The 23,252-nt window shown below is 39.3% G+C and overlaps 1 protein-coding gene across 1 annotated transcript in view; it reads left to right on the forward strand.

The window, feature by feature from the left end:
• Nucleotides 1–22,697, forward strand: part of LOC103508629 (protein slit-like) — a 159,400-nt gene extending 136,703 nt beyond the window's left edge. Inside the window, exons 12-28 of the mRNA XM_026823187.1 lie at nucleotides 4,189–4,246; nucleotides 4,546–4,688; nucleotides 14,055–14,188; nucleotides 16,090–16,123; nucleotides 16,260–16,348; nucleotides 16,549–16,846; nucleotides 16,901–16,917; nucleotides 17,305–17,602; nucleotides 18,087–18,230; nucleotides 18,625–18,735; nucleotides 18,862–19,137; nucleotides 20,061–20,079; nucleotides 20,354–20,504; nucleotides 20,917–20,937; nucleotides 21,157–21,306; nucleotides 21,368–21,510; nucleotides 21,780–22,697. Coding sequence (XP_026678988.1) covers nucleotides 4,189–4,246; nucleotides 4,546–4,688; nucleotides 14,055–14,188; nucleotides 16,090–16,123; nucleotides 16,260–16,348; nucleotides 16,549–16,846; nucleotides 16,901–16,917; nucleotides 17,305–17,602; nucleotides 18,087–18,230; nucleotides 18,625–18,735; nucleotides 18,862–19,137; nucleotides 20,061–20,079; nucleotides 20,354–20,504; nucleotides 20,917–20,937; nucleotides 21,157–21,306; nucleotides 21,368–21,510; nucleotides 21,780–22,256 — 2,563 coding nt within the window. The 3' untranslated portion in view covers nucleotides 22,257–22,697. The remainder of the gene's footprint in view (nucleotides 1–4,188; nucleotides 4,247–4,545; nucleotides 4,689–14,054; nucleotides 14,189–16,089; nucleotides 16,124–16,259; nucleotides 16,349–16,548; nucleotides 16,847–16,900; nucleotides 16,918–17,304; nucleotides 17,603–18,086; nucleotides 18,231–18,624; nucleotides 18,736–18,861; nucleotides 19,138–20,060; nucleotides 20,080–20,353; nucleotides 20,505–20,916; nucleotides 20,938–21,156; nucleotides 21,307–21,367; nucleotides 21,511–21,779) is intronic.
• The last annotated feature ends 555 nt before the right edge of the window (nucleotides 22,698–23,252 follow it).

The following is a 23,252-nucleotide window of genomic DNA, read 5'->3' on the forward strand; positions in this document are numbered from 1 at the left end:
CCTACATCTTAGGTATTAGGTATGTAAGTTTAGATGAGTCTTCCACAAAAGGAGCGAAGTCACGAAATTCTGTTAGTTTTTGAGACCTGTTTCTCGTTTTGAGACTTTTCAGTTTTTGTGACCCGTCTCCATTTCACCCTGTACAAATTTGAGTGACAGGACAGTAGGAGTGGGGGGGGAGTAATATGGACTTTATATGCATAGGTAAAGGGATATACAGGGAGCGGTAGGGAGGTAGGGATATACAGGGGGAGGTAGGGAAATCTGGACGTCGAAACCACTCAATATGTTACCACAGTCCAAGTTCAAGTGAGCCAGAATAATAAACGCCACAAATCAAAGATCAAAAGAAGAGACCAATCTCTCATGTTCCTTCGCTTATGTTTATGAGTTAGGAGTATTTATGGCTATGTAATAATACATATGTAATATGGATAGTTGAATGAAATAGGTACAGTAACTTAGGAGTACCTATTCTTATGATTATGTACCTATTCCACTGTACCTATAATGATCTTGTGTATGATTATGTACCTATAATGATCTTGTGGAACAATACTGTTGATGTGCGGATAGGTTAGTGATACTCTCGCACTCTGTAGAGAACATAAATAATAGAGTTGGGAAGAGACCAATCTCTCATGTTCCTTCGCTTATATTTATGAGTTAGGAGTATTTATGGCTATGTAATAATACATATCTAATATGGATAGTTGAATGAAATAGGTACAGTAACATAGGAGTACCTATTCTTATGATTATGTACCTATTCCACTATACCTATAATGATCCTGTGTATGATTATGTACCTATAATACTATAATGATCTTGTGGAACAATACTGTTGATGTGCGGATAGGTTAGTGATACTCTCGCACTCTGTAGAGAACATAAATAATAGAGTTGTTTGTTTTTAACGCTCTACTGAACTTCTCATTAAAATCTCGTTGATAGATAAATACGAGCCATATAGAGAAACAAGTGAACGCCAGTCTATAGTCCGTCTCTTTTAGCTTGAGAATTTAGATCGAGTCATTGGCTGACAAAACAGTGTTGTCAAACGTAAAGTGATGTATTGACTTTATAAAGCAACATATGCCTCAGTAATTCCTGAACTTTACATATATAAAATGGGATTACAGCATCAGTCTTTGGAGAGCTCTTGGCTTTATGCATAGGTACCTTACAATTACAAATATAGGTATTTCTATTCCTAACTTAGATTACTTAGACAATGCTCTTGAATTCCTGCTTTTCATCAGTTTATGAAAGGGTTAACATTTATGTGTATAGAAGTGTTTTTATGGGCAGTTTTTTTCTTCGTTTTATTGTTTTTAATTTCATCATGATTCTATCGAGCTTTCCTATGACTGTACACTGATTAATGGCACCTAACGTTAGGTGTAATTGTAATTTTTCTTTTTATGACTTGTCTTCATTTCTTCATCTGCAGTAGATCTTGCTGATATCAGGTGGGAGGAGGACTGTAGGGTGAATGTCTCTGATATTAACATGTGTCTTGGTGCTCCATTTAATGGTTTGCATTGACGGGTCAGTCCTGGCAAGCCTTGCTTGTATGGGTATCTGGCAATCAATCTGTAATTCTGTACCAATTTGAAGGACATTTGAAATGGATAGCAATCCAGGAGACTTCGAATGAATGAAGGAGGGAAAGATATTAATTTATTTATCACTCAACAATGACTTTTTTAACGTAGTGCACCTTTCAAGAACTTTTTTTTTTTTTTTTTTTTGAAAAAAAAACTGTTAAGACGGTATGACACACTCCGGTCTGTGAAACCTTAGTCTGTCAGACGAGACGGTCGGTTGTATGGGTGTCTGGCAATCAATCTGTAATTCTGTACCAATTTGAAGGACATTTGAAATGGATAGCAATCCAGGAGACTTCGAAAGAATGAAGGAGGGAAAGATATTAATTTATTTATCACTCAACAATGACTTTTTTAACGTGAGTGCACCTTTCAAGAACTTTTTTTTTTTTTTTTTTTTTTTTTTTACGAAAAATGTTGAGTAAATTTTATCCTGTGATACCTTCTAGGGCCCCACAGAGAAGAGGGGATTACTGACTAGAAGAGGGGGATCAGGGGATGGAGGTTAGTGGCCATTGGCCGAGAGGGTAATGTGATAGTGATAGCTTCTAGGGCCCCACAGAGAAGAGGGGATTACTGACTAGAAGAGGGGGATCAGGGGATGGAGGTTAGTGGCCATTGGCCGAGAGGGTACTGTGATACCTTCTAGGGGCCCACAGAGAAGAGGGGATTACTGACTAGAAGAGGGGGATCAGGGGATGGAGGTTAGTGGCCATTGGCCGAGAGGGTAGTTGTTAGCTATAAGTTACTGGCCAAGAGGGGAAGGTAAAGGTTACTGGCCACTCAGTATGTTTTAGGTCAAAATGGTATTACCTATGCCTATAGGTCCTATACGACTCAGCCCGGACAAGGGACTAAAAAGTCCTTTCAAATGATGGCTAAATATCGACATTGTCGACTGTGTCGATCGACAGCGTGTGGTGAAAATGGTATCCCGGGATAATAAAGGCAACAATATTTCTATATGTAAACAAACATGAAACAAAATGTTTTTATAGGGCTTCCCATTGTTGAATTATAGGCCTCCCTATAATAATAAAATGTAATATTATTTTTTTACAAAAACACTAATAAGCAGAGAGACGCGTAGGTTTCCGTGAGAAATGAGAAGTGCCATAGTGGCATATCACACCGGGGGTTCTGCCTAATGCGACATGCCCTGATTTGATAAAATATGGCCACTCTTCATTTCTGACCAGACACAGTCTTGTCATTCGGTGAACTTGCAGGCAGGGCCGTAACCAGGGGGGGTCATCGCGTCCCATTTGTCCCGGACGCAGGCTCCTCACAGGGGGTCTGTTTCCATCTGTCCCGGGCTCGGAAATATGTATACTTGTATAGGCCAGGCAAGTAGTTTTTCCAAAAAGGAAAATCAAAATACGAGTACCTAATTTACTCGTAGAGCCATATTTTCGTTAATGCCCCCTCTTCTGACGCTATAGTTTCTCATCTTTTGCTGTGATAGCGCCTGTACTAAATCATAGGAAAAAGAGGGGAAACGAGCTTCAGAAAAGGGGAAATTTCGAAAGGAAAATACAACCTAGCTAGTTTCTGTGTGTAGTGTTAAAGCGCCTCAAAGGGGAGGGGGGCATGTTGCTAAGAGGGGCCGATATTGTCGGAGTTAGCCCCGGCTTAAGGACGGCTGGTTTAAAAGCGCCTTAAAGGGTAAAAAACGTTGCTAAAACGGGGCTGATTGTCAAAGTCGACCCCAGGGCCTGGTCAAGTCCGGCCCTGCTTGTATGTGATCAGTGGCGCTACCTATTGATAGTGTCGTATTAATGTACTTTGATACCAGCACATTAAGTTGATGGACTACGGCCAAGTGGCCCAAGTGAATTCATCAGAAGTTCATAAGAAGGATAACATTATTATTAATGACTTCCCAAGTACTTGATTAAAGTTGATGGACTAAGGCCAAGTGGCCCAAGTGAATTCATCAGAAGTTCATAAGAAGGATAACATTATTATTAATGACTTCCCAAGTACATATTTATGGGATGTATTAAAGTACCTGTGATGTTGAACAACATGTGTTGAAAATGTGAACTCTACTTAGCACGCTTTACTAATACTAATTTTATGCCCTTCAAAAAAATCAGAATGTCTTTCAATCTGGTAGTTCTGGTACCTACCTACCCAAATATCATAAAGGCCCCCAATGATATAATATCTGTTAATAGACCACCTGTTAAACAGGTCTAACACGTACACTGTGCAGCATATGAAAACGAATTACTTAATTATTTAATATGGCAGTGGTTACGAATTATTCCAAGTATCCAATCTATTCTATGATATCCCTAATTTTAAAGAGGTAAGAATTTTTCCAATCCAATCTATTCTATTCCTCAGGTGTGGAAGAGTTCCGTACGCGCTACGCAGGTGACTGCCTAGGGATGTGCAACTTCCATGTGTTTGCGGGCCACATGCTCCATTTTCGGAGTTTACTCCAAGAGCGAAAATCAAGCCCGAGGGAGCCCACCCTAAAAGCTTCGCGGGCCACAAAAATGGTCTGGCGAGCCACTAGTTGGAAATCGCTGTTCTATTCTATTCTATTATTTCTATTCTTTGATTTCAGGCACTTGGCACGCAACCCGTTCATCTGCGACTGTAACCTGCGCTGGTTGGCCGAATACCTGCACAAGAATTATGGGATGTCTTTAAATACTGTCAAGAAGTGGCCCCGAAGGAGAAAGCCTTAGTCTAGAGAAGGAATAGGCAAAACGGTACCAACCTATCTGGTCAAAATGGTATTACCTATGCCTACAGGTCCTATAGTGTACGACTCAGCCCGGAAAAGGGACTAAAAAGTCCTTTCAAATGATGGCTAAATGATAAGACTCCTGCATGAGTCCTGAACAACTCTTCTCTTCTAATCCTTTTATCATTAAAGAACATGAAATATCGGTATTCCGAATCTAGCATATCTACAGGACTGCACAAGAACCCGATAGAAACATCCGGTGCGCGATGCGACACGCCAAAGCGCATGCAGAGACGCCGTATTGAGTCACTACGTGAGGAGAAGTATAAATGTAAGGGTAAGGGCCGTGATGTCACACTAAGCCTGAGAGTGATGCGTGGCAGACGGACTAACCAAACTAATCCTAGATTTAACATTTCTAATGGCCGGGGCCACAGAGTTTAAACTCGGTTTAAATTTAACTCTTGGATTAAACAATCTGATTGGTTGGTAAAAAAAAGACCAATTAGATTGCTTAATCCGAGAGTTGAAGTTAAACCGATTTTAAACTCCGACTGTGACCCCGGCAGAAGAAAATTTCTTTCTATTTTATCAACTTATTGCATGCTAAATTTTCTTTTTCAAATGCTTTAAAACAATTTTTAACACACATTTATTAAGGACATTAAAGGACCTGTGGTGTTGAAAATGTGAACTCTACTTAGCACGCTTTACTAATACTAATTTTATGCCCTTCAAAAAAATCGGAATGTCTTTCAATCTGGTAGTTCTGGTACCTACCTACCCAAATATCATAAAGGCCCCCAATGATATAATATCTGTTAATAGACCACCGACCTTTTATATCAGGAGACAAAAAGACAACACCAGTTTTAACTTTTAACATTATTAGTCAGTTGGTTGAGCTCTTCCGCCCAACCGGTTTATACGTAGAACTAGTAATGTTCATACGAACAATTGGTAGTGTTCATAATTATGTTGTTCATACGAACAATTAGTAATGTTCATACGTTGAGCTATTAATAGTGACGATAAGGTGTAGGTTTTCATTTTCAGTTCCCTCGTTTTTATTTTCTCATTCAAAATGCAATTTTGTCAGCTCAGGAACCACAAAGTAGAGTCAGGATTAAGGTGAATTGACTATTCCAAAAGTCAATGTCCTGTTCAATTTACAGGCTTAACAACCTGTATGAACGTAGAGCGAAATCTATATTATGGGAACTCTGTTCAAAGATTAGTTAAGAGCAGAGAAGATAAACACTGTTTTACCTCTGTCCGTTTTAAATAAATATTATATGTCCGTGGAGGAAGAAATTTGTTGGACGTTTCGATTCAAAGATTAGTTACGAGCAGAGAAGATAAACACTGTTTTACCTCTGTCCGTTTTAAATAAATATTATATGTCCGTGGAGGAAGAAATTTGTTGGACGTTTCGGAAGTGGTATTTGTCAACTAAACTTTACCTTTTTTTACCGAATAAATGAATAGAAATGCAACTCTTCAAAGTACGAGTAGGTACCTATTTTGCAACTTTCACGTAGTTTAGTTTCACTATGTCCCAAGAAAAGTTGCTTCGATTTTCCTTTTTTTTTTTTTTTCTTCGGAAACAGCAATTTCTGGATTGGTTTTAAGATATTTTCGTGGGTTCGTTACCGATGCATCTTTACTCTAACCGTCCCTTTTTTTACCTAAACGAACAAGAACTTCGTAAAACGTACCTCTTTGAATAGAAGTTCCCTTGTTCGCTCTACAGTGGGTTAGGGTGATAGGATACCTCACAGCTAGGGTACATAGATACGTCACTTTAAACGTCTCTCATAAGCAACTCTGTGTTGGGCAATACACAATTTTCTCATTTATTGTGGAGGGGCCTCCGATTATATAGTTTTTACATACATAGGTAAATAGTATTTTTTTGTGTTATATAAAAAACAAATTTCTGTATACAACTTTTGTACATTTGTACTTTTTATTAATTTTATGTTTGTTATTTTACATACATTTTTCATGACAACTTTTTCTTTCTATTTTGTTCTGCAGCCGATTTGTTTTTGTCCGTGAGTTGATTTTATTTCTTTAGGGTGACATTATTTAATTATCTTTCAGTTGGGTTTATATGCCGAGTTTGGTTTGGAGGTAGTACCTCCTCTTTCCGAGGTAACTATCTCAATCATCATCAATTATATCAATCCTGGGATTGGTCGGTAGCTCTCCACGCTTCTCTATCTGACGCCTTCCTCTTCATCATCGTGTAAGATCTCCGGAGTATCTCACTACTTGACTGATGTAATCCAAGCGTGGCCTTCCTCTTCCTTGCTCTCCTTCTCGCTTTCCTTCAATAATTGACACCTTGAACTCATTATGTCTGAATAGGTGACCGATCCATTTATATCTTCTCTCTACAAGTGTTCTCCAAATTTGCCATCTTTCTCCAACAAGTTCCAGTACTCTCTCATTGCTCATGCGCTCCGTCCATTGATCTTCTTCATTCGTCTTCAGCACCACATTTCAAACTTAACTTAAATTGTCTTTTTTAACTTTCTATCTTTAACTAAAATTAGCTAGGTACCTCGGTAGATTGGTCAATAAAATCTATGGAATGATTGGTTAGGTTAGGATACAGGTGTTTTAAGTGCATAATTTTTCCATTTCCTTAAAATACACCCTTATTTCCCACTGCATCACCCATGGAATGTGATAAATACTTGGCAAACATAACTTTCCAAATTTAGTTTCTAATTCCTGTTGATATTACCATCATATCAACTTTCTTTGGATGGACATTTAGCCCTAGGCATTTTTCTTGATTTTAGAAGGTGAGGCTATGTTTAATCAGAGAGTTCATGTGAAATCAATTTAGTTTTACGTTGTGCCCTTATTTCTTCAAGGTAACAGTCCAATTCAGAGTGAGTAACATTATTCCTACTAATTATTTCCCAGTAGTGATAAAATTATGGTTTACAGTAGGTACCTATAGTATACAAACATTCATATCTATTGTATACTTGTAGATCTTCATAGGGAGGATTGACTGAAGACAAATTTACACTCTTACTATGCTGGAAAAAATTGGCACTGGTCTTATTCTCTTTGACAATTCTATCACGTGAATTGTTGAAGCTCCCAACATATAAAATATTGAATCACAGTTTCAAGATTGCCTGATGAGTCATGAAGGCAAATGATTTATCATTTGCCTACATCATTTTAAATTCTGCCTCTCTCTTGTTTCGATTGTATAAAGATGAAAAACTTGTACAAATTCAAAATGTCCACACTTGAGTATCAGTGCACCTTTTTTACGAGATAAGCTGTCTTCGATTATGTGACTTTTTTTCAGTCATCATACGAAATTTCTCCTTGGAATAGTTTGGACTGGCAGCGGGTGTGGTAGGGGGGCCATTGTCCAAACTAGCCCAAAGAAAAAATTCATATGATGACTGAAAAAACTCACATAATCGAATACAACTATAATTAACGTTCGTTGTCTCTTTATTGTGTTGATTTTCATGCTGCTTTTCGTAATATCTTGATATCTTGTAAATATCAAAAAACATATTAGCGAGGGGGTTCGAAACAAAAACAGAAAAAGCATCGTGAGCAATATCAGAGGATAGGTAAGTGGTGTTCCCTCGCTCTCCATGTAGATATTGAACAGAGTTTTTATGACTGTTTTGCTGAATGCTGGATACTGCCTTATTTTATTTTATTTTATTCTTTTATTGTTACCCATTATTTTTTCTATTGTTTAATTAGTTTTTAATGTTTGTCTTATTTCATGAGAAAGAAAGAGAAGTATGTTTTATTGTTGACTCGGCCTGTGTTGTGCGTTTTCATTATTCAATGAGTTTTATGACTTAACAGCTCCTCATAGTACTCTCATGTGTTTGATTAACCCTTAGTGCTTTCCCATTGAAAAGGTATTACGAGCCAAATTCGACACAGTGATGGCTGACACCCAAAATGAGTCTGATGTTATGGTAAACCTGATCTAACTCAGGAGGGATTAGCGCGAACGACATACTAGTGTTAAAGCTCCTAATGGGGTGAAAAAGCTGAGGGAGGCATTCTAGTTCTTAAGAGCGCTGTTATTGGTTCAATTGGTGATGGCTGACATCCAAAATGAGCCTGATGTTATGGTAAACCTGATCTAACTCAGGAGGGATTAGCGCGAACGACATACTACTGTTAAAGCTCCTAATGGGGTGAAAAAGCTGAGGGAGGCATTCTAGTTCTTAAGAGCGCTGTTATTGGTTTAATTACAAATATAGGTATTTCCGAATTTTACCCTTGAGCTATTGTAACAGCATACTGTTCAACACCTAGGTGTAATAAATTCTTAGGTGCCACCTAGAGGTAGGTGGATAATTGAAATTTGAATAGTGTCGCATACCAGTATTCTTGATCTTGCTCTGCTGTTGTACCGTTAACAAAGGCAGTTTCATAAAATAATGTCAACATGTTGAGAGTTCTTTACCGTTACAATGAGGTCCAGAAGCCATATTCTTTTGAACACTTGGACTTTGATTTGAACATTCTCGGCAATCCTATGATAATGTGAGAGTTCTATGAGATGTTAAAGCTAACATTGTACACATGACTGTTGCTCCAAGATAAGGGCTAAAGGTTTATTAAAGGATAGATCCCATATACGAGCACGCACAAATGTACTTGACCCGAGTACCTAATATTAGGTACCTACTGGACCGAATGCTGAAGCTGTATTGAGTTAATTGCTTTAAGTACGTAACCACACTATGAAGTGATTGAACAACTGAATAGATAGAGATAGATTTCATAATAAATTTCAAGTAGGTAGATTAATACAGTATACTGTATACATCATATTCGAGGGATTTCCATGGATGATATCCCCACTTTTGGGTTTGAAAGACTGCTGAAGAGAGAGGTAGGCAACTCTGAAGGGAAAGAGAGAAAATGGGAGGGAGGGCGACATTCTTTTAGTTCAGAGAAAAGGAAGGAACTGGAAGGGGAAGTTATGGAAATGAAGTGAAAACCCCTCCATATCGGACATGAGAGATGAATCCCATCGGTTGAGTTGAGAGGTAGAAGTCTGATTTGTGGCGTTTATTATTCTGGCTCACTTGAACTTGGACTGTGGTAACATATTGAGTGGTTTCGACGTCCAGATTTCCCTACCTCTCCCTGTATAAAAGTAGGTAGATTAATACAGTATACATCATATTCGAGTGATTTCCATGGATGATATCCCCACTTTTGGGTTTGAAAGACTGCTGAAGAGAGGGGTAGGCAACTCTGAAGGGAAAGAGAGAAAATGGGAGGGAGGGCGACATAGTATGGAGCCCTTTTTTGACGAATCAGTGGGACACCAAAGGAAGGAAAAGACTGATATGAAAAGGCCGAAACAAGTGAGAGAGGAAATGAAAATAATGGAAAATACTTCTGTTTTCCATTATGATTATTTCAATGTAAGTATTCTACCTATCTATGTAGCCATGCTAGGTAGACTATTCTATTCTATTATACGTATACTACGCATGTAGTCTGAAATTTTAATTAAAATGTTTTTGTTCTCGTTCTTCTGGGCTGAAATTCGAGATAGAAATAATCGACATGATGAGAAAATTGATCAGTGGCGGCTTTTGAAATTCTATATCCATACTCTAAACTAGTCTAAACTACTCAATTCCAATGTGTTTCCCAAGGAGTGAAAATTTTCCCAAGTATCTACGATAGACTGTGATTTTAATGCCAAGAACGTTTTACAGCTTCGCTTTTACGCTATTAACTATTATTATTGGGATGTCATCATTAATTCTTTATTTCTTTTGATGACTACGCCACTGGCAGTGAAATGTCTGCGGAATAATAATATGGCCTATGACCGTTACTATTTGAATATTTTGATTATCATTATCATCATTTTCAGCGCCAGACTATTTAATTTAGATTTTCTTTTCTTCTTCCTTCCTTACCTCCCTCTGTCGTTTCTTTGGCTATATCTTTCTCTTTCCACCTATTAAGCGTAAGAATTTTCTCCCTTACCACTCTTTAGAGCCTTATTATCTCCCTCTCTGTCTATCCCTCCCTCCGTCTCTGCCTATCTTTTCCCCTCACCTCTCTCTTTCTTTCTGTCTCTCATGTCTCCTCTTCTCTCCAGTCTTTCCAACTACCTCTTCTGCCTCCTCCTCTTCTTTCTCCCCCTCTTTCCTATCTATCTTATGCCTTCCCTCACCCCTCTCTTCCCTTTTCCCTAGTTCCTTCTTCTGCAGGGTTTTATACGCGACCTGGGAAAGTCATGGAATCTGAAAATCGGCCAAAAAGTCATGGAAAATCGAGAAAATTTGATGAAAGAGTGAGGGAAAGAGCTGGAAAGAAGACAAGGAGTGACAAAGAGGGAGAGAGAGGTTACAAAGGAAGAAAGGAGCAAAGGAATGACAGAAGAAAAAGAAGGTACATAGGTATAGAAAAGAAGAAAAGAAAGGAGTGACAAAGAGGAAAGAAGAAGAAAAGATGATAAAGAGGGAGGAAATGGTATCAATGGAGTGAAACTGATAGGATTGCGTGACGTAACTCATGTGTATTAACAGTGGTGTAGAAATGGGACAACCGAAAATCGTTCCTGTCCTACTAAATTAATAAGTTACTAATAGGCTAATAGGTAAGAAGCCAAAAATATGGCCAAGGCAATACACAGCAAAACTGATAATATAGTAATCCTAGTGGACGTAATAATGAGCTTAAATAAAACAAATAATAGAATAGAATATACCCTGTTTATACTGCCAGAATGAGACTGAAAAGTCCCTTTTCTCATTTAAATTAACCGAAAAATGTTAAGTGTAAATGTGTATGAAGCCTACAGAACTCCCCACCCCCTTTATGGTGTATTGGATCAACTTACACCACTGTGTGTGATATGACAGTATGACATGGTGATTGTGTCATTGATGTAACAAGATACCCCAGTTATTAGGAGGGAGAGTGAGTTATTTCCTCCCTTTCCCAGATATAGGGAGGGAGTTCTCCCCCCCCTTTTTCTTCCTCTGAAGTTTTTGTATGGAATAATATACACGCCATAGCTACATATCTGGTGATAACAAGTTCCTCTTCTTCCTCCTCTCCCTCCCACCCACACTCTCTTATCTTGTATGTTTTATTGTTGACTCGGCCTATGTTGTGCGTTTTCATTATTCAATGAGTTTTATGACTTACCAGCTCCTCATAGTACTCTCATGTGTTTGATTAACCCTTAATGCTTCCCCATTGAAAAGGTATTACGAGCCAAATTCGACACAGTGATGGCTGACACCCAAAATGAGCCTGATGTTATGGTAAACCTGATCTAACTCAGAAGGGATTAGCGCAACGACATACTAGTGTTAAAGCTCCTAATGGGGTGAAAAAGCTGAGGGAGGCATTCTAGTTCTTAAGAGCGCTGTTATTGGTTTAATTTCAAATATAGGTATTTCTATTCCTAACTTAGACAATGCTCTTGAATTCCTGCTTTTCATCAGTTCATGAAAGGGTTAACATTTATGTGTATAGAAGTGTTTTTATGGGTAGTTTTTTTCTTCATTTTATTGTTTTTAATTTCATCATGATTCTATGGTGCTTTCCTATGACTGTACACTGATTAATGGCACCTAACGTTAGGTGTAATTGTAATTTTTCTTTTTATGACTTGTCTTCATTTCTTCATCTCTTATCTCTCTCCCTCCCTCTCTACCCTCAATTTCTCTCGAAAGCTGCGTCCACACTATGTCGACTGTGTCGATCGACAGCGTGTGGTGAAAATGGTATCCCGGGATGTCGGGGTAATAAAGGCAACAATATTTCGATATGTAAACAAACATGAAACAAAATGTTTTTATAGGGCTTCCCACTGTTGAATTATAGGCCTCCCTATAATAATAAAATGTAATATTATTTTTTTTTTTTTACAAAAACACTAATAAGCAGAGAAATGCGTAGGTTTCTGTGAGAAATGAGAAGTGCCATAGTGGTATATCACACCGGGGGTTCTGCCTAATGCGACATGCCCTGATTTGATAAAATATGGCCACTCTTCATTTCTGGCCAGACACAGTCTTGTCATTCGGTGAACTTGTAGGCATCAGGGCCGTAACCAGGGGGGTCATCGCGTCCCATTTGTCCCGGACGCGGGCTCCTCACAGGGGGTCTGTTTCCATCTGTCCCGGGCTCGAAAATATGTATACTTGTATAGGCCAGGCAAGTAGTTTTTCCAAAAAGGAAAATTAAAATACGAGTACCTAATTTAGAGCCATATTTTCCTTAATGCCCCCTCTTCTGACGCAATAGTTTCTCATCTTTTGGTGTGATAGCGCCTATACTAAACCACAGGAAAAAGAGGGGAAACGATCTTCAGAAAAGGGGAAATTTCGAAAGGAAAATACAACCTAGCTAGTTTCTGTGTGTAGTGTTAAAGCGCATCAAAGGGGAGGGGGGAATGTTGCTAAGAGGGGCCGATATTGTCGGAGTTAGCCCCGGCTTAAGGACGGCTGGTTTTAAAGCGCCTTAAAGGGTAAAAAACGTTACTAAAAGGGGGCTGATTGTCAAAGTCGACCCCAGGGCCTGGTCAAGTCCAGCCCTGCTTGTATGTGACCAGTGGCGCTACCTATTCATAGTGTCGTATTAATTTACTTTGATACCAGCACATTAAGCTTGATTAAAGTTGATGGACTACGGCCAAGTGGCCCAAGTGAATTCATCAGAAGTTCATAAGAAGGATAACATTATTATTAATGACTTCCCAAGTACATATTTATGGGATGTCTTTAAATACTGTCAAGAAGTGGCCCCGAAGGAGAAAGCCTTAGTCTAGAGAAGGAATAAGCTCTACGGTACCAACCTATCTGGTCAAAATGGTATTACCTATGCCTATAGGTCCTATACGACTCAGCCCGGACAAGGGACTAAAAAGTCCTTTCAAATGATGGCTAAATGATAAGACTCCTGAGTCCTGAACAACTCTTCTCTTCTAATCCTTTTATCATTAAAGAACATGAAATATCGGTATTCCGAATCTAGCATATCAACAGGACGAGGGACTGAAAAGTCCTTTCAAAAGATGGCTAAATAGACAAACCGAGAGCTAAATACTTCACTTCTAATTATTAGAGGAAGTTACTACCCCTACTCCGCAACATGTCTGGATGGCCTACGCCCAGACACATCATGACCATTAAAAAAATATGCCTCCAGATACAGGACGAGGGACTAAAAAGTCCTTTCAAACGATGACTAAATAGACAAACCTAGGACTAACTACTACATTTCTAATTACTAGAGGAAGTTACTACCCCTACTCCGCAACATGTCTGGATGGCCTACGCCCAGACACATCATGACCATTAAAAAAATATGCCTCCAGAGGGGTCCATGATAATGACTCTGCATTGTAGATTAGGAAGACGAAAAAAGGTCATTACGACAGCTTTTTTTTTTTTTTTTTTTTTTTTTTTTTTTTTTTCCCCCAATACTACAACTATTTAACCTCGTTTGCTCGTACATAATTGTGTACAGTACAGTATCCAACTGGAACGCCGATAAGTTGCCAGCCAAATAAAGTGAATAAAAACAAGCAGCATGGGAACCCGTCGTGCCTCGGGGAATTTTTAGACCGCTGTAGTTTATTCGATCGTTGGTTCTCTGGACAAAAATTTGCACCACCACTTTTCGCGGTTACTGGTTAAAAAGAGCCTTTAATTGATATGTAGGATCGACATGTTGTGCAGCGCCATTTCGATACGCAATACTCAGTATCATAAGCAACAGTACGATCCAGGGATCTTTCGACGGATTCCTCTAGACCCTAGTTTATACGGACAGAGCGATGCAGACACCGAAGCAATCATTACCATCGACTCCGGTAAGTCACCTATATACCTTCTAAGCCGATTACTATTAGGTAACAATACTATGACCGACCGAAAGACAATAGATGAACAGACGAACGTAGATTCAATAATGACCGACCTGTAATTCATAGGATACTATTGAATAAATACAACGAAGGACGGACTAAAAGGAATACACGAAGGGAGGAGAGGAGGAACGAAGAAGGACGGAAACAATGGGGAGATCATAGGAAAGGAAATGGTATAGGCGAGGTGGACACCCTTAGAAGTTTTCTCTTAATCATTATTTCGAGTCAATTTACTATACGACTTGGCACTCCTTTCAAGTTTGTGCCGCACTTCCGACCTATCTCACATCCATTTACATTCTTCTTCATTCCTCCTACCTCTGTCATTCTCTCCCTTAAGTTTCTTTTTTATATCCTCTATTTACATCCTCCTTCATCTTCCACCTCTGTCATTCTCTTCCATAAGTCTTTTTTCTGCCTCATTCTTTGCCGCGATTCTCTCACGCTCCCTCTGTCATTATTACCCGTTCTTCTTCCTATGTTCCTATTCCTTTATCTCTCCCTTTTTCTATCCGTTCTCCTTTCTATTCCTCTATTTCTCTCCCTCGTTTTATCCTTTCTCCTAATATCTTCTCCATAATTCTCCCTCCTTCTACATTTCTACTCTCTGTTCCTCTATCTATATATGTATCTCTCCCTCCTTTTTCCCTTTCTCCTTTCTCCTTCTCTATTTTTCTCGCTCCTTCTCCCATCACCCTTTCTTCCGTTTCTTCTACCCTCTTCCTTCCGTTCTGATTTCTCACCTCTTTGACATAGGTACATATCGTTCTCTTCCCCGTTCTCATCATAAACTCTGTTTCTCTTCTACTCTTGATGGCATGTCTTCGTTGATGTACTTTCACACTGGTTTGAAGTTTCCTTTGATAGCAGCAGTCAAGTATAACATATTTATTACAGTTATGTTGTTAGTATGTCTCATATGTATATGTGTTGACCTTATTACCTTGTAATAATATCCTCTCTACTGCTTTTCCTAACCATTACCAACCACTACATCACTGAGTTTGGTAGAGAGTCTGAAGGACGGTGGCATATACCACTTCTTCGTGGTTCCAATCAAATTCTAGTCATGAAATATAACGCAATCCGAGGAATGACATACATAATATTTTATCACAAACATTGACAACTCACAATAAAATTAGAAGCTGATGAATCTCTTGAGTCTTAATTACAGGCAGGTTAACAGATTAGGTTAGGAATCTTAAGATCAACTGATAAATCCTAGTTTGAGCCTTCGTCGGGCTATCACGGTAACATACCGACCTGCTTTCTACAGCAATAATGTCTTTTATATCTCAGGGTTGACAATGTTGCCTTCTAATATCTTTTGAGATGACACATATCTCAGATGAGGAGATAAATGAGAACAGGAAGTATGGGAGATAAATACCTAACTTTCACCGTAAGAGAAGGTGACATCAGGAGAAAAATGGACTGATTTTCTTCTTCGTCTCTCTCCCTCTCTTACTTTCTTCCCTTCTCTCTTCCTCCCTCTTATTTCCTGTCTCTTCTTTCCCTCCCTCCCCCTCTTCTTCCTCTTTCTTAAGTCTCTCTCTCCCTCTTTTCTTTCTCCTTTCTCCCTCTTCCGTCTCTCCATCTTTTCTTTTTTCGTCATTTATCAAAAAGTCTGCTTGAATTCATCTGCTAGGCTATTGTTTCTTCTTTTTTTCGGTTTTTATGTCTTGATGTGACCTATTAAGCTATCTATTAATCATTGAACGAGTGCGTGGATCTACAATTCTACACATACGTTAATCGAGGGACAAGACTCTGGGAGTAAAGGGACTTCTCAGGTTCTCAGTCGAATTCTGGCACTATAAAGAGGGTATATTCTATTCCAGGGATGTCCAACTTCAATGTGTATGCGGGCCACATGCTCCATTTTCGGAGTTTACTCCAAGAGCGAAAATCGAGCCCGAGGGAGCCCACCCTAAAAGCTTCGCGGGCCAAAAAAATGGTCTGGCGAGCCACTAGTTGGAAATCGCTGTTCTATTCTATTCTTTGATTTCAGGCACTTGGCACGCAACCCGTTCATCTGCGACTGTAACCTGCGCTGGTTGGCCGAATACCTGCACAAGAACAAGCTAAAATCAAATGTCAGCCCAAAGCAATCACCCTAGTTGGGGCTGATTAAGAGGCTGACGAAAAACGCCGACACCGTCTGTACACAAGAAAAGGCGAAGAAAAAGAAGAAGGTAATGCTGTGATATCCACAAAAGTTGTGAAAAGGCTAAAAGGTTCGGCTTTACCACAAGTATTTTATGATTTGATTTTGACTAATTTCTTTCCCCTGTGCCCAGGTATCGCGCGTTGTACCGAGCCTGCCTCGATGCGGGACAAACTCCTGTTGACCGCCCCTGCCTCCTCGTTCCAATGCAAGGAAAAAGTTAGCGATGAGATCCTCTCCAAGTGTAACGCCTGTTACAAGTCCCCATGCACCAACCAGGGGGTCTGTGAGCCCCTACCGGAAAGGCAGTACCAGTGTAGGTGCACCCCTGGATATCATGGGCAACATTGCGAGTTCATGATAGACGCCTGCTATGGAAATCCTTGTCGAAATTCCGGCACCTGCAAGCTCCTGGAGGAAGGCAGATTCAAGTAAGTGAATGTTCCCCCGCTCTCAATAGAACATCCCCTCCCTCCCCCAATCAGTAAGCAGGAGTTAAGTTGTTCCTAGCGAAGGTTGAAGAGATGCAATTAATTAAGGGTAAAGGAGAGTTCCATGTTTTAACAGTTTTAGGATCTGACTCATTCTATATTAACCGATTTTTACTAATACTAATTTTATGCCCTTCAAAAAAATCGGAATGTCTTTCAATCTGGTAGTTCTGGTACCTACCTACCCAAATATCATAAAGGCCCCCAATGATATAATATCTGTTAATAGACCACCTGTTAAACATAACACGTACACTGTGCAGCATATGAAAACGAATTACTTACTTATTTAATATGGCAGTGGTTACAAATTATTCCAAGTATCCAATCTATTCTATGATATCCCTATTTTTTAAAGAGGTAAGAATTTTTCCAATCCAATCTATTCTATTCCTCAGGTGTGGAAGAGTTCCGTACGCGCTACGCAGGTGACTGCCTCATCGATGCCGCATGTCCATCCGGTTGTTCTTGTGATGGAACCCGGGTAGATTGTTCTCAACGTGGCCTCAAGGAGATCCCCAAGGACATTCCCCTGTACACCACAGAGCTGATCCTGAACGATAACGAGATTGGCAAGATCAAATCAGACGGTCTGTTTGGACGACTGCCCAATTTGATCAAGCTGGACCTGCGCCGAAATCAAGTGACTGGGATCGAGGACAATGCATTCGAGGGTGCCTCGAAATTGGCCGAATTGTAAGTTGAATCTTATTGATGATTTAAGACACACCCATAAAGAAAGTCTATTATCTAATAATACCTGGGGCTATAATAATACCTCGACTATACTTTCGTATTAAATCTAATCAATTTGAATTTAGTAATCTTTTTTTTAGTCCAAATGGTTGGATCTTTATTCAAATCTGACCTGACTAAGGTCACAAAGTAAGTTTAAACTCGGTTTGAGCAATCTGATTGGCTGAAATTTTTGGAATTTTTTGAAATCAACCAATCAGATTGCTTAATCCGAGGTTAATCCAAATACGCTCACTTGTGGGCCCGGAAATAATGAAAGCCAAAGTCTGAAGATGAATTTTGAACTGAAAGTGTTTCACGGACACAAATGAGCTCCCATATCTCTCATACGACCAAGAGCATTCTGTGTAGTTTTCCAAGGCAACTCTTTCTCTGCTAAATTGCTATGTGGATTCTCTAAAGACCCTCTGGTTTATGTTTTCAGACAATTGGCCGGCAACAAAATGTGTGAAGTCCACAACAAGATGTTCATCGGGTTGCATAACCTCAAGATCTTATCCCTGTCTAGTAACGAGATCACGTGCGTTATGCCCGGATCATTTGATTATCTGACAACACTGCATACATTGTAAGTCATTTGATTAATTGACAACCGGAAAAGCTAGCAGCACCCACTTTGGCATTATAGGAAATTTTAGTCTTAGCTGACAATATAAGAGTCTTAGCTAACCTAACCTTAAATGAGTCTTAGCTGACAGAGATCAATTCTTCATGTGAGTCTGGAGTAATTTGTGTGAACACCACGAGGTTCAATTTTATACAGAGTTGTTCGTCAGAAAGTTCACTAGAGGTTCCTTTTTGTTATTTCTGAACATATTGATGCAGTTCGTCTACAGACGCCTTCAAAGTGTAGCTATTTGAATCTTATATTATAAAAACAAGATGTATCCATATAAATACAGTGCCAAGATAAGGCTTAAATAAATATATACGAGTAATTCCTCGATTTATTTCTCTCTCAGGCAAGCGGTGTTCATCGGGTTGCATAACCTCAAGATATTATCCCTGTCCAGTAACGAGATCACGTGCGTTATGCCCGGATCATTTGATTATCTGACAACACTGCATACATTGTAAGTCATTTGATTAATTGACAACCTCATATGACCAAGAGCATTCTGTGTAGTTTTCCAAGGCAACTCTTTCTCTGCTAAATTGCTACGTGGATTCTCTAAAGACCCTCTGGTTTATGTTTTCAGACAATTGGCCGGCAACAAAATGCGTGAAGTCCACAACAAGATGTTCATCGGCCTCACCAGTCTCAGTTTCATGCACAACAACTCGTTCGTGGAACTCGAACCCCTACGCACCAAACCCGAAGCCAATGTCACCATGGTGTTCTCTACCACGAAGGAGAACGGAGTGCTCTTCTACGATGGACGGGCAGGGGAGTGCTACATTGCCGTCGAACTGTTTAGCAGTCGAATCCGCGTGTCCTACTATGTCGGGAATTATCCTGTGTCTACTATGTACAGGTAAGTGGGATAGACTGTGTAGACTTTTATTATTATTAACAGTTTCATAGCCCACAGCTACCTATAGCATTTATTGGCAGGAAATTAACAAAAATAAACAAAAAACTTATAGAGGTTACAAAAAGGAGCACATATTGAAGATGAGCTGGAGAGATAAAGCGAAATTTAAAGAACTGGATAGGCCAGTTTTTTGGAGGTAGTACCTCCTCTTTCCGAGGTAACTTTCTCAATCATCATCAATTATATCAATCCTGGGATTGGTCGGTAGCTCTCCACGCTTCTCTATCTGATGCCTTCCTCTTCATCATCGTGTAAGATCTGGATCCGGAGTATCTCACTACTTGACTGATGTAATCCAAGCGTGGCCTTCCTCTTCCTTGCTCTCCTTCTCGCTTTCCTTCAATAATTGACACCTTGAACTCATTATGTCTGAATAGGTGACCGATCCATTTATATCTTCTCTCTACAAGTGTTCTCCAAATTTGCCTTCTTTCTCCAACAAGTTCCAGTACTCTCTCATTGCTCATTCGCTCCGTCCATTGATCTTCTTCATTCGTCTTCAGCACCACATTTCAAACTTAACTTAAATTGTCTTTTTTAACTTTCCATCTTTAACTAAAATTAGCTAGGTACCTCGGTAGATTGGTCAATAAAATCTATGGAATGATTGGTTAGACGGTTTTTTAAACCCAACATTCATAATATGAAATTTTAATCTGATACTTTCTTGACTCTTTCTTTTTTCATTAATAGAGCAAACAATTTTTCCCCCATACATAGGTAGGTAGATACACGTTAGATATTTATTGTGCTATTTTATCATTAATCATTACCATACTTCTAACTTCATGTACCTATGTCCAATAGGTACGTATATGCTTACCTATTTTCTTCTATTCGATTCGATTGTCATAGATTTTCAGGTCCAGAAATGTCGATAAGGTCCATTGAGCACTTGATTGTTTTACCATTAATTTTTACAGTTTTTAAAAAAAAAAAAACAAAAAAAAAAAACAAAACAAAAAAACAAATTAACCACCTACTTACAATATCATGTTTATGATTTGACTGTCAATGTACTTGAGCTTCGCTGTAAAGAAGAAAAGTTTGGTATTTTTTCTTTAACCTAAGACGGACTACTAATGGCCGATCTTACCACAAGACAGTGTCAAGGGTTTTATTTGACGTCACCCATTTGATTTACACAATACAAAAGTCAGACCCGCCCAAACTCGACCAGCCATCCAAGTGGTCCAAAGAGTTCAACGACTTCATTGCCAAGGCTCTGGTCAAAGATCCTAGTCAACGCCCTACGGCAGAACAATTGCTCAAGGTAAGAAAGCAACCGGGAAGTGCCGTCGAAAACAGTAGTTATAATTGTATGCTGTGTCAAGTTCAGCTTTAAATCGTACATCAATGTGTTGTAAATTACGTCATTTCAGGCGTGGTATATAGAAAGAAGATGGTGGGTTTTTTTCGTAGTTTCGTATCTTCTATGATTTGAGATTACCTATTTATAAAAGTATGAAGATTCGTGAAGGTTAACATCATACAGGTGTGAATTTTCCTTTCTTCTATTACGCTATCTCTGTATAATTTGAAATACCCTTTCTGTTCTTTTTTTATATGAACCTACCTACCTATTAAGAATTAAAATATAATTATGTACATACTTTGAACTTTTTGTTTTCATAAATAATAATAAATTACAAGATTAGTTAGTTACTTTTACTTATAGGGTTGAGAAGTATAATACATGTAGATGCCTAATTTTATTAGGAACTCTGACCAGCTTCAATGGTAAGTTGAGAATTGACCGAATGAAAGAGGTCGAAGTTTTAACGCGAAATTTTACCTTTAGTTTGTCTCTTTTGTCATTTGATTGATTATGATAAACGAGGAACTTTTCCGATCAGTTTTTGGGCTTAGTAAGAGAAAAATGGCCATTGGCCAGTTTTATTAAATACATTATTTAATTGTTCCCTCCTATAACTATGTGTGTATTTGTTATTTGTACAGGTTGTATGAAGGAGCTGTGGATCAATCACAAGCTAGTGGACTTTACCAATGCAGCACGTCAACAGAAGATAACACCTGGATGTGGATTCCTACAGGATGAGGAGAGTATGATGGATGAGGAGAGACCTCACATTGTCACCTCCACCTCCAGTTAAATACATTATTTAATTGTTCCCTCCTATAACTATGTGTGTGTTTGTTATTTGTACAGGTTGTATGAAGGAGCTGTGGATCAATCACAAGCTAGTGGACTTTACTAATGCAGCACGTCAGCAGAAGATAACACCTGGATGTGGATTCCTACAGGATGAGGAGAGTATGATGGATGAGGAGAGACCTCACATTGTCACCTCCACCTCCAGACTCATTCTATATTAACCGATTTAATATTAACCCGATTTCTGGTTGACTGTTTTTAGCTATTTCTTGTTAATATAGCCCTTCCAGCGCTTCGAACTCTTGACGTTCGGGCGTCTCCCGCCACCTTTGATATGAATTCGATTTCTTGTTGACTGTTTTCAGCTGTGAATGTGCTCCAGGCTACACAGGAGATCGCTGTGAGATCAATATTGATGACTGTTTGAGTCACAAGTGTGAGAACAATGCTACGTGTGTGGATCTGATCCACCTCCAGTATGTTGCAGATCATTAGAGATAAACATGAGCTCATGCAACACCCAGCACATCATGAGGTGATGCAACATCAGTCCTCACTATCAGACGATGAGGAGGAAGAAGAGGAGGATGAGGATGAAGTAGAAGATCCGTGTAGTAATCACAAGTGTGCCCAGGGCAGTCAATGTGTTGCGAGACGTCCTGGTGAGTATACCTGCAAGTGTCAGCCTGGTTACAGTGGCAGGTATTGTGAGACAGCACCCACCTGTACTAAGGTGCAGACTAGAGAGTATTACCAGGAGAATGGCTGCAAGTCACGCAAACCTATCAAGATGGCGCGCTGTGAGGGAGGCTGTGGTTCTAGCTGCTGCCGCGCTCGCAAGACAAAACGTCGCAAGGTCCGTCTGATCTGTAGCAATGGCAGTCAATACACCAAGGATATTGAGATTGTACGCAAGTGTGCGTGTACTAAGAAATGCTACTGACTACCAGGCCCCTCCCCTCGTCTCCCACATGTTGCTTTACCCCAAGTCTATCTCCCTCCTCCTCCCCCACCTCCCACCACCCCCCGCGGCCCTCTGTTCTCATGGCCAGAGTTCCTGACTCAATTCTTTGTCTATTTTGTACATATATCCATGTTGAGTCAACTCCTATTGGTTGTGGTGTGGTCTCTCTGTGTTTGTGTCTACATCCTCCTCCCCTGACTATTGCATTACAACTTTCTCCAGGTTTACGTACGTATAAACTTCAGAAAGTTTCCCCCTGCACTCATCTCTCGCGTGTTAACGAGTACTAAGTATTTAGAATTCTAGTCATGTATGATATAGACAGGTTCATCCAGTGGACTTCTTATTATCTTACTAATCAATAAAATAACTACCTACTACTAATTCAATAAACGTCGTCTCGGAGAAAACGAAGCCCTATGAACATTTCCTATTCGTTCACCTGTGAGTCAACACTCCCGAATGTTTATAGACATTTGGGATCAAACCTTTCGAAAGCTATACATACTATACAATATCCGCAATCTGCATTAATGTTTTTAGAAAACATGCCATAGTCTGAATATGATGTGTGTTAGATTCAAACTGATGATGTTATCTCGCAGGAAATAGTGGCAAAGTTTTCATCGCCAGAGCTTCGTGTAGGTAATATCTGTTCTGAAGTTATCTTTCTCCAACAAGTTCCAGTACTCTCTCATTGCTCATGCGCTCCGTCCATTGATCTTCTTCATTCGTCTTCAGCACCACATTTCAAACTTAACTTAAATTGTCTTTTTTAACTTTCTATCTTTAACTAAAATTAGCTAGGTACCTCGGTAGATTGGTCAATAAAATCTATGGAATGATTGGTTAGGTTAGGCGGTTTTTTAAACCCAACATTCACACTATGAAATTTTAATCTGATACTTTCTTGACTTTTTCTTTTTTCATTAATAGAGCAAACAATTTTTCCCCATACTTAGGTAGGTAGATACA

This window comes from Diaphorina citri, unplaced genomic scaffold (genome assembly GCF_000475195.1).
Source record: "Diaphorina citri unplaced genomic scaffold, Diaci psyllid genome assembly version 1.1 scaffold418, whole genome shotgun sequence".
Taxonomy (NCBI): domain Eukaryota; kingdom Metazoa; phylum Arthropoda; class Insecta; order Hemiptera; family Psyllidae; genus Diaphorina; species Diaphorina citri.